The sequence below is a fragment of the Vicia villosa genome, unplaced genomic scaffold (assembly GCF_029867415.1).
Source record: "Vicia villosa cultivar HV-30 ecotype Madison, WI unplaced genomic scaffold, Vvil1.0 ctg.000321F_1_1_1, whole genome shotgun sequence".
Classification (NCBI taxonomy): domain Eukaryota; kingdom Viridiplantae; phylum Streptophyta; class Magnoliopsida; order Fabales; family Fabaceae; genus Vicia; species Vicia villosa.
This window is the reverse complement of record NW_026705143.1, coordinates 212,931-223,332: the sequence shown is the minus strand read 5'-3', so window position 1 is coordinate 223,332 and position 10,402 is coordinate 212,931. Positions and strand designations below refer to the sequence as shown.

Genomic DNA, 10,402 nt, shown 5'->3' with positions numbered 1-10,402 from the left:
CGGAAAACACCTCCATCACAGTTTTCGGAAATGAACTTCCAAATTGTATCAGAAGTTCAAATTTTTTAGTTTTTTATTTTGTCTCGCATATTAATCGATTACAATTGTTTACAGGAACATGTCAGGCAACCAACCAGCACGCATCAGACAGGGTAGGAAGACCCATACTGCGTCGGCTAGACGCGAGCGGGCGGCGGCGCAGCTGGCGTCGACACAGGGACGGGGGCGGGGCCGGGGACGACGTGTGCGAGTACCCGAGGACGTGGGAGAGGGTACATCAGCTTCAGGGTCTAGGAGTAGGCTGGCTCGGGTATCTTCTTCCCGCCAGCGAGAGGAGGAGGATGAGGAGGAGGAGGAGGAGATGCCAGTGCCATACCACGAGCCGGAGGGGGTACCGGATGTTGACCCTCCAGCCGGGGAGGAGGATGAGGAGGGGGACAGCTATCCGGGAGGGCCTTTTGACACTTCCGTGCTGATTCACTACCACGATCACGTCGCTCGGCGGATCTGGGAGGGAGAGGTATTTTTTTAATTTAACCGTTTATTTGTCACCATTTTTTATAATTTTACCGTTTATTTGTCGCTTATTTAATATATGTCGCTTATTTGTTTTTTTTGTAACAGGAGAGAGAGCCATTGAAAATGGTGAACCACGCCAGGAAGATTTTTAGTCTGTTTAAACCAGCAGCTCAGTGGTTTAATGACCATGTGCGAGGTTCAGGGCTTAGAGGGCTCTGCATGACCGGGTACACCACCATCAGCACCGGCATGCAGGGGGCATTTGTGGTGCGCTGGCACAAGGAGACGTCTTCTTTCCACTTGCCGGTGGGGGAGATGACGATCACCTTGCATGACGTGCAGTGTCTTCTCCACCTGCCCATCAGGGGGCCGCTGTTGCACCACTCCCGGATCCAGAGGGTCGAGGCCAGTCAGTGGATGGCGCTCTATTTAGGCATGGAGCCTGAAGTTGCTGACTTCGAGTGCATCACGACTTCTGGGCCTCATATCCGGTTCACCACACTGAGCCGCTATTTCGAGCACCACCTGGACGCGGCAGTCGATGCCGAGCAGGCGGGTGACGACCTATTCACACAATACCACCGCGGCTGCGCTCTTCGGTGCTGGTACATGCATGTGGTAGGCGCTGCTTGCTTTGTGGACAAGAGTGCAAGGTACGTCGACGTGACCTACCTCCGCTATTTCATGGACCTGGATACCGTTCACCAGTGGAACTGGGGGTCAGCTACTCTGGCATATCTCTACCAGAAGCTGAATGAGGCCTCCAACTAGAGGACGAGGCAGTTGGTCGGATCCTGCACACTGCTTACGGTACGTTTTATTTTAATACATTATCGTATTTATTTATTTATTTATTTATGTTTCGTATTTATTTTTAATACATTATCGTGTTTCTGTTTCAGAGCTGGATCATCTCCTACTTCTCCCTCATCCACGGCTTTCACTTCGATCATGCGTACGTGGACGCCATGCCCAGGGCCGCCAGATACGTTCTCCAGATGGGGAACGATGCAGTGGGACCATACCGTCTGTACTTGGAACGCACGATGCATGACGACGTCACATGGAGGCCGTTCAGCGACTACGCTCAGATTGTCCCCTTTGACGGAATTGCACTATATTCAGGCTGGTTGGCTTGCGGGACCGGCATCATGGTTCGATATCTCCCTGAGCGGTGCATGCGTCAGTTCAGATTCGTGCATCGGATACCCAGGTCACCCTTTGAGGCTGCTCCCGACACTGTGACCCGAGTGCAGCTCACTGCCATATGGGAGGACTAGCAGCATCATGTGGTACCAGAGGAGTACCGTCTCACTCGGGTCACCCAGGACTGGCACAGTGAGGAGGGGTACGTCACATGGTTCTACCGGGTGTCACATCCTCTTCTGAGACCCGACGTTCCCGACGCTCCTAGGCCAGCACACGAGGAGATCCTGGAGAACCAGCAGGCCGAGGATGATCACGCCATTGATCTAATGCCGATCTGCCAGCGGATAGAGATGCTTGGGCGGGACGCGTTGGATCGAGATATCGTTCAGCAGGGCGGTCCAGAGGCAGTCGCCGTGATGGAGATGATCGTCACTGATGCGGGCCGTGCAGCGACATACAGGCGGCAGAGGAGGTCTCAGGGAGAGAGGGTTAGGCACACCCAGTAGTGGTCGGGTTTATATATTTTTTGTTATCGGATTGTATCTTTAGCACATTATTATTATTATTTGGATTTGCTTGAGCTTGTATATATTTCTTTTTTTTATCATATTAGTATCTTCAACTTTACATGTCGTTTATTTTTTTTCCCGGTTTCTTTTAATTAAAAATACGAAACTGTTAACAAAAACATAAAAAAAAAGTCTGTTTCTGCATAATTCGGAAGTGCATTTCCGAAACCCCTCAAAATCTGAAAAAAGGTGTTTTCGGAAGTTCATCTCCGAACACACCCCCCATGAGGTGTTTTCGGATATGAACTTCCGAATTATGGAAATTTTTAAAAAAAATCAATGTTTCGGAAGTTCATTTCCGAAGCAGGGGTATTTTGGGTTTTTCGCTGGGGGTGACCCCCATAGGGAGATGGCTAAAAAAAATTTCAATTAGAATGCTTCTACCTGACATCCCTAGGTCTTTATATTCCACCCTTACGATACATTATAAAAATATTATTATATTCATTTAACATTTAATTAATTTTGTTCATTTATTTTTAATTCTTCTATATATTAGCGTAAATATGTAATAAAAATGCCGATGAACTTTTTTCACATTTATCGTACCAATTAAATCACCACAAAAAAAATGCACGGAATAGTAAGGAGTCTTTTTTAATTTGCAAACTAGTGTCTTACCCGTGCGTTCGCACGGGTACCCGTCGTTTCCGCGCATTTGAGTTTAGGAAAATCATAAATTTTGGGAAAATGTTACAAAAATATTACAAGTTAGGTTAGAGGTTATGATAAAGAAAAATGGTGTGTATAAAAATTATCTTTTAAATATCATCTATTTATTTTGCATTCATTTTCAAATTAATTATCTTTTAAAGTTATAAATAATTTATAATAACAATTATTAATTAATTAATGTTTAATTTTATACTAAGTAAATAATTGGTATTAATTCTGTCAGTCCCGGTTTAAAATATCTTAAGCAAATCTCTTCGGCTCTTCTAAGAAGAAAATATAAGAGATGAACCATTTAAACTAAATTCAAAGATGAGGATATAAGTTCAGCAAATTGTAATATGTAATATAACTAAACATTTCAATTGTCCTGTTGGAATTTCAATTATATTCAATTAACACTTAGTATTTACACATACTAAACCTACTCAATAAGCATTTTAGAAGATTAGTAGTATTTCAGAAAATGTCTAGAAATTATTTTTCAAGACACCATTCATAGTCATCTTTTCAATGTTGGGGATTATTGTTAAAATTCACGCTGCAGCTATAATGGTGGTTATTAAAAAGTTCTACCGTAAACTGAAAAACAATGTCAGCAAAGTAAGCAGGAAATGATTACATACAAATTTAGAGAAAAACCAACAGATCCAGGCGTGTAGAGCATAAATAGTCATTACAGAGCAAATAATGAGAAAATAAAAGAGATCAAAATTTTCACACCACTATATATCAGGTATACTCCACTGACAATGTAAAATCTAAACCAAAAGCATGCTAACAAAATAGCTCATGGATGCCGCTACTCTTTCAGAAACATATATAGCAGATATTCTTCTAGGCTGAGTACAAATTATGCTACATAGAGCTCCATGTGCAGCTTCAATATCAGATTCTAATGTGCAGCTACAATCTCAATGATCCATGTGTAAGCTTTTAAAAGTACCGCAATGTCCCCCAATGCTGCAATAATGCCGGTGTACGCGTGCTTCCAGTTATCGTAACGGTTCCCTGCAGACACCTCCAATGCATCAAACCCTTTAAAGATGTTGATGATGCTGATGATGATTGTTGCGTATCCGATGCCACAATTCAATCTCAAGAATTTATGCAGTCTGCAGTTTTCTTGTTCCTTGTTTTTGAGAAGTGGTGTTCGTGTAAAAAGAAATAAAGTTTGAGACTAACATTAGCCTGCCTGTGAACTTACACTACTAAGAAGTCTTACTCTGATGTTATCAGTTTTGCTTTTCTGTTGACATAGTCCAGATACCCCTAGAGGTTACCAACACATAAGTTAGATTCAATGGGAATTGATCCCACTTAGCTTGAAGGAACTATGCTGCCTTGTAGATCTTGTATCCTCTTCATTTTTCTCTTCATTGTTCCAGGTGAAAACCAATATGCTAAGTGAAACTCCAAAAAACACATCATCAAATTAGGTCCAACTTAAATTAATTACCTATTCATGAGAACTTCTCAATTAAATTTAAATTCTTATAAGTCACATTTATGAAATACTTGGGAAGCCATTGTTTAAATAACCATATTTGTGCATACTAAATCTAATAACAAAACATGAAAGTGAAAGAAGAAAGAGAGTGAGAACCTGAATGCATTGGAAGCAGAGGTCGCAGCTCTCGATATTGCATAGAATAACAACTGTGCAACCTCAATTATGGTCACATTATAGTCACGCTACATCATAAATCACAATATCGCATCACAATATCACATTACAAAGGAAAATCCTTGTCCATATGCACACGCGGTGCAAAAGCAAATCCTCCTATTTCTATGAGTGATGGAATAAAATTAGATATTACCTTTGCTTGCTTGGGTGCCAAGTGCCAACTTCATCCTCATGTAATCTTCTTGCATGAAAGCCTTTTCTCTTTAAACGTCAATGTATCACTGCTTTCTTAACCGCACCGACTGACCAAAGACTTTTACGATAATGTTTCCATTGTTGAAAGCACTACAATGCAGCCTGCATTGTGTCAATTGATTTTTTAAAACTCAGTTGTATGAGTCGACTGTCAATCTTATATAGAACCTTGAAAACTAAGCAACCATTCAATGATAAAATCAATTCCAACCTAATCTAAGAATAAAATCAATTCAAGATAACATGAATTAGGAACTTGTTTCCTCATTATCATTAACTTGCTCAAACCCCAGAGGATAAAATGTGATTGACTACATCTCAATGGAAAATTTCTATGCTATAGAATACCGCCTCCAATCAAACTCCCTTTAACTCTCCTGAACAGTACCTTTAAGAATGCATTCAAACTCGAATAAGATTAGACGACATCAAAAATCTGATCATCCGAAAATAATGTGGCCATATTGATTCCACAAAATCAAGATACTTTTCCACTAACCATTCTTGCAATACTTTCAATATTCTTCGTGTTAGCTGTATATAATCAACATCTTTTAAGCTTGATATAGGCCCCAAAAGATAATATCGATATAGCAATTGATATATAATTCAATATGGATAAGGAAAACACAACTAAAATCATCCTTGTCTTTTAGTAATTGATCCAAAATAGAACCTGTATAAGGTGTAGCCATAATTATATCATCCTTGTCTCTTAGCAATTGATCCAAAATTCGTAACAATTCTTCTTTCCTGAAATTTAAGTCATCAAGGGAAGAGAGGTTGAAACATCAACATTGAAATCAAGTGTTTAATCAATCTACAGAAAATCTTTAAGTACAGCAGCTGTATGATTTGGTTCAGTCCCTGCATCCTTCGGTACAACAGTCGTAATATTTCGGTTCAGCAGTCATCCAACATGGTTTAATATCTGATTCAGCCAGCACCTACAAAATCACAACCTTATCATCATTTGCATAGCCAAAATAACTTACATCAAGTATAAAAAGAAGAGCCATAGTTTTCAGTAATTTTCGGTTAAAAACTATCAAGAAACTCAAAGATATATTTTGTATGCAATTGATTTAACTCTTACCAGATCTAGTCAGTTGGCATAACTTCAATTTTGGAGCGACATTCCAGTATTTAGAAGACAACAGTTTCTTAATTCTGCGGTGTGCCATGCGTTGCGGAGACCTAAATGTCTTCGACTTGGTGGAAACCTTATCTGTGATCACAGGTACCAAAGAAGCACCTTTTAGCCAACGCTCACCCTCATAATAAATTATGAAACACAAAATTGATTAAGTTTTCCCTTTCTAAAATCACAGATAAGTTTTCCTTCAGAATAAATTATAAAAGCATCAAATCTTAAGACTTGCTATTTGAGAGGATGGGATGAAGTTATGCCAAAAATTGTTTGACTGAATAAGTAGGCATAAAATTATAAAATATGCCTTCTTTATGAATAAACCCATCTTCAAAGACTGGTATAAATAAAGATGTCATACAAATGGATCCATGAAAAGAGTTAAATCAATACATGGAACGCAGAGAAAACTAAGCTCCTGGATACATACAGTTTGTTGAGCATCTTTAATTCCCCCAGCAGCAAATTAAACTTGATCGAGGTTAAATGTCTGATTGTACAACATGTCGCGTTGACCTTCATACCTGATCAAAGCATAGTGTATTGGTATATTAAAACAACAATATAATATTCAATTCATGTATAATGTATTGAGCTAAGGAAGATTATTAGCTGCATGATAAAGTAGTTGAGCGTATTTAAAGTAAAAACTCAAAGTATTGTTAGTGTGTGTACAATGTGACAACTCAACAACGACAAATAAACTAAGAAAACAAAGAACAATCGACTTACATTCTCTTTTGTTTAAGAAATTGCATGGCTCTAGATTTAATAGCTTCGAGAGTAGGACCATACCTTGCTTTCTTGATCTGTTCTTTGTATCTACTGTGTTTGACATCAAGCTTCTTAATTCAAGTCTATAACAAATCTTATAATATTACCATTTACTACAAAATTCTTTGAAGAGTTGGACAGAGAAAATATCGAACTTGTTAACTTGGCCCAGTGATAATTTATCCTCCGATGAATTGCCGTTTGGAACAGTTACATTCTCCAGGGCTTTCCTCAGACCATACGGACTCACAAAAATTCCCTCTGCCTGCATGTGGATCACATATCAGAGCATTATGAAAACATTGAACTGATTGTCTCTTAAATTCCCTCTGCCTGCATGGGGTTTTAGCATTTTGGGAATATTGGGGGTTTAGCATTTTGGGAATATTGGGGGTTTAGGGAGTTTGAAGTATATTGCATTGGAGAACTTATTGACCCATCGTTTGCAATTGGCTGATTGTCTTTAACATTGAAAACATTTCATATGATAGATAATATATGATCAAATTAAAGGCAAGCAACTAATTTGTGAAAGCAAAAAGACTAATCATCACAGCCAGTTTGATTGTACATCAAATAGGATCTAAATTAGAAGTGAATGCAGTCAGGACATTTTATTGTCATGGCAGCTGTAGAACATTTGAGGAATTTCAAAAAGAGAATGAATTCCACTTCACAGGTGAAATCATCACAGCTACCGAATTTCAAGAGAATGAATTCCACTTCACAGGTTACATAGATTAAACAACGGCATAAGGAGAGCAAAACAATAGCTAATTAGCAAGCCACAACTATAGCTATATTAAAAGCCAAGCTCAAGTGTTCAATTATGACGATATGACAATAAGGAGAATCAGCCAACAGTAAGGAGAAGCAGCCAACAATTCCATTATGACGATACACTTCCACATATAAGAACATTCTCTGCAGTTGCTATATCAAAACTACCTGAGCAAGTCAGAACAACATTAAGTCGTCCACTGAGAAGCCTGCTCTCAAGAGGGAGAGCCTCCCATGATTTTCTACCCATTACAACAACATTCTATAGTTTACTGCAGCCGTTCCTTGGAGCCTGCTATACAAATGATGGAACAGAACTGGCAATTAAAGTACATAAGAAAATTGAAAGCATCAAACCAAAGCGAAACCGAATCAACCTTGCACTCGACACAATGAGAAAACCAAATGCTCTGCACCTGCAACAATTAGACAGCAGTGCAGAACCAAGAATAAGCCCAGTAGCTACGCATGAATTCAAAACAAACCGAACCGAGTTGCTTACTAAACCGGATTCAGCACAAAAGCCTTAACGGAGAAAGGGGATAACAAAAGCTGTAACAGAAAGGTAGATAAGGGAATATCAGGAGGGATGTAACAAAAAAATATGAGAAGAAAAATCTGCATACCAATAACAAAACAATGGAGACAAATGAGAAGCTCTTATTACCTTGGAGTCCACAATCCAAATCTTCTTGCAAGTCTCTTCGACCGGGGCTTTTGTGTGGCCAAAATGATAGAATTTAATTTAACTACTTGAGATAAAAGAATACGTTTAGAAATAAACAATTAAGTATTAAAACCAAGTTATACCTGCTTAGAAATCTCAAAAGCTATCAACTCTGCTATACCAGTTCCAGCCTTCAATAACCAAAATATAGAAGTAAGAATTTCACTTACGGAGAATGTGTGATCAGCTAAGGTTCCTCCGATTAACTTAAGGGAAGCAAGCAATCCTGCTAATACAAAGTTGTACCCTGAATTGAATCAAAGTAGAACACAATCAAAATAGTAGAGATGCAGTCTAAGCCAAGCTTGCATCATTTCATATCTCTTGTCAAAATTTATTTTCTTTTTAACTTGATGGAAAAAGGAACCACTTCAAACTCATGAATGAGCATTTGTTTTAATGCATACTCGAGACTATCAGAGAATATGATAGTAATTGGAGCTAATTGCACAAACCAAAAGCGTTCATCAAGTGCAAGCAATTAGGATGAGAAGACAAACATATTTGCTAAGTCCTTCTGCAATATACTGCCATCCAGTGTAAGAATATGGTCTGCACAAGAATACAAGGATCTACTAAATATCCACAGTCCACAGAAATACCAGCTCCTGCAAAAGGATAAAACAAAAAACATGAAGAATAAGGCGAGGTTTTAGTAAACGACATACAAATAGGGAAAATACATAATTTCTCTTACCTGCTGAAAGGTTTACTCGAAATGCTTTCCCGAGTTTTCCGGTTGCTGTCATAAAGTAACATAGTGATTATTAGTATGGAAGAGAAGTCACGACAAAGGAAAAGAAATCCACTATCCGCAGAAGTTACTATATAAATGTGTTACCAAGTAGATGCTCATATAAGCTTTCGTTCGGAGTATACTCAAACACCACCGTCCTTGTGAATGGTCCATCTTCTTCATAATAACGAATAAGATTGGCAAAGTTCTTATGGCTAACACAGGATAGAGCAACAATCTGAAAGCATGTATGTAAGGAAATAAGTTAGCTAAACAATTAAGTTTGAAACATGAAAGTCTATCTATCAATTGAATTGAAACTCTTAGTGTTTCCATTTCCATTGATATAAGGAAGAAAATCTTTCTTCTGCAGGCTATCTCCATGTTCTTTGACCAATTCTCGGTAGAAGTAACAATAGTATAATCAATAGAAATCTTGACTCCATTGGACATTGTTCCTTTACATACGGTGCACTTCTCAAAATTATTAATGATATTGCTGAAATCTTCACATGTTGTCTCCAACTCTGATTGATTCAACTTGGGGACCCCTGCATTTCATATAATATGAATAAGAAGACAAAATAGTTGATATGTAATGAGTATGCAATACTAATTGGAAGAAATAGTCATCACAATAATATGAATAAGAAGACAACAGAGATATTACAAACAGATCTAATCATCTGCACAAATAAAACAATGACAGAAAAAATAAGCCATACTTACCGCAATGCACAAAATAGCAGTTTCCCTAACAGCAAGATTTGGGTCACTCAGCAACTGCAAAACCTGACAATTGATCATGTATGGGAAGGAATTAGTATCAGATGCTTATTTGTAAAAATTAATACAAGAGGTAGGATAGCCCGTTGAAGTGGAAGAGTCAATACATACCAAATCAAAAATACAAATATAATGGACTAAAGAGAATAAAGAAAATATAAAAAATTATCATATATACAATGAGTTCTACTGAAACACCGGGCGTAACCTCCACAACACGCCGCTTCAAACAGTGATAACCCACATAGACCACCACCATCATCAGCGGCTACGGCCGCGATCCACCCAAAACTGACGTCACGTACATACAGCCCAACGAAAATCTTCAATCGGAATCCCTCCGATTCGCGCATACAGCTCTCCATTTGTGGTAAGTTTTGTCGTTTCTGTAATTAAAGTTTGAATATGTTGTTTTGATACTAAGAATTTGTAAAGAGAAATTGAAAAGTAATTTGGTGAAAATGGATCGTGAAAGAAGAAGAAGAATGGGGCTGCACTAACAATTTTTCGGAACGGTTTTGGAATTTGGAAGAGAATGGATTTAAGGGCAGTTATGAAGAGAGTGGAAATTGAATAACAAAGGATGTAACTGTCGAATTATAGTGGAAGAAGAGCATAATTTGGAGAAAGCTGATGTGGATTATTGAGGGAACAG

At 38.5% G+C, this 10,402-nt stretch overlaps 1 protein-coding gene across 31 annotated transcripts; it reads right to left on the bottom strand.

Annotated features, from left to right (window-relative positions):
• Positions 1-3,248: 3,248 nt before the first annotated feature.
• Positions 3,249-10,402, bottom strand: LOC131626793 (uncharacterized). 31 transcript variants are annotated; one of them, XR_009291328.1, is made up of 11 exons: positions 9,926-10,399; positions 9,691-9,753; positions 9,067-9,512; positions 8,923-8,967; positions 8,166-8,833; positions 6,375-8,050; positions 5,891-6,022; positions 5,636-5,741; positions 5,471-5,547; positions 5,294-5,328; positions 3,249-5,182 (listed from the first exon to the last, which is right to left on the bottom strand). XR_009291328.1 is itself a non-coding variant. In XM_058897628.1 (5 exons), the coding sequence occupies exons 1-4, from the start codon at positions 10,007-10,009 to the stop codon at positions 8,935-8,937; spliced, it is 630 nt and encodes a 209-aa protein (XP_058753611.1). In that variant the 5' UTR covers positions 10,010-10,393; the 3' UTR covers positions 8,057-8,833; positions 8,923-8,934. The 31 variants fall into 31 exon arrangements, 1 of the variants encoding a protein (XP_058753611.1); XR_009291324.1 differs by having other exon boundaries at positions 3,250-5,328; positions 9,926-10,398; XR_009291326.1 differs by having other exon boundaries at positions 3,252-5,182; positions 5,471-5,741; positions 9,926-10,398.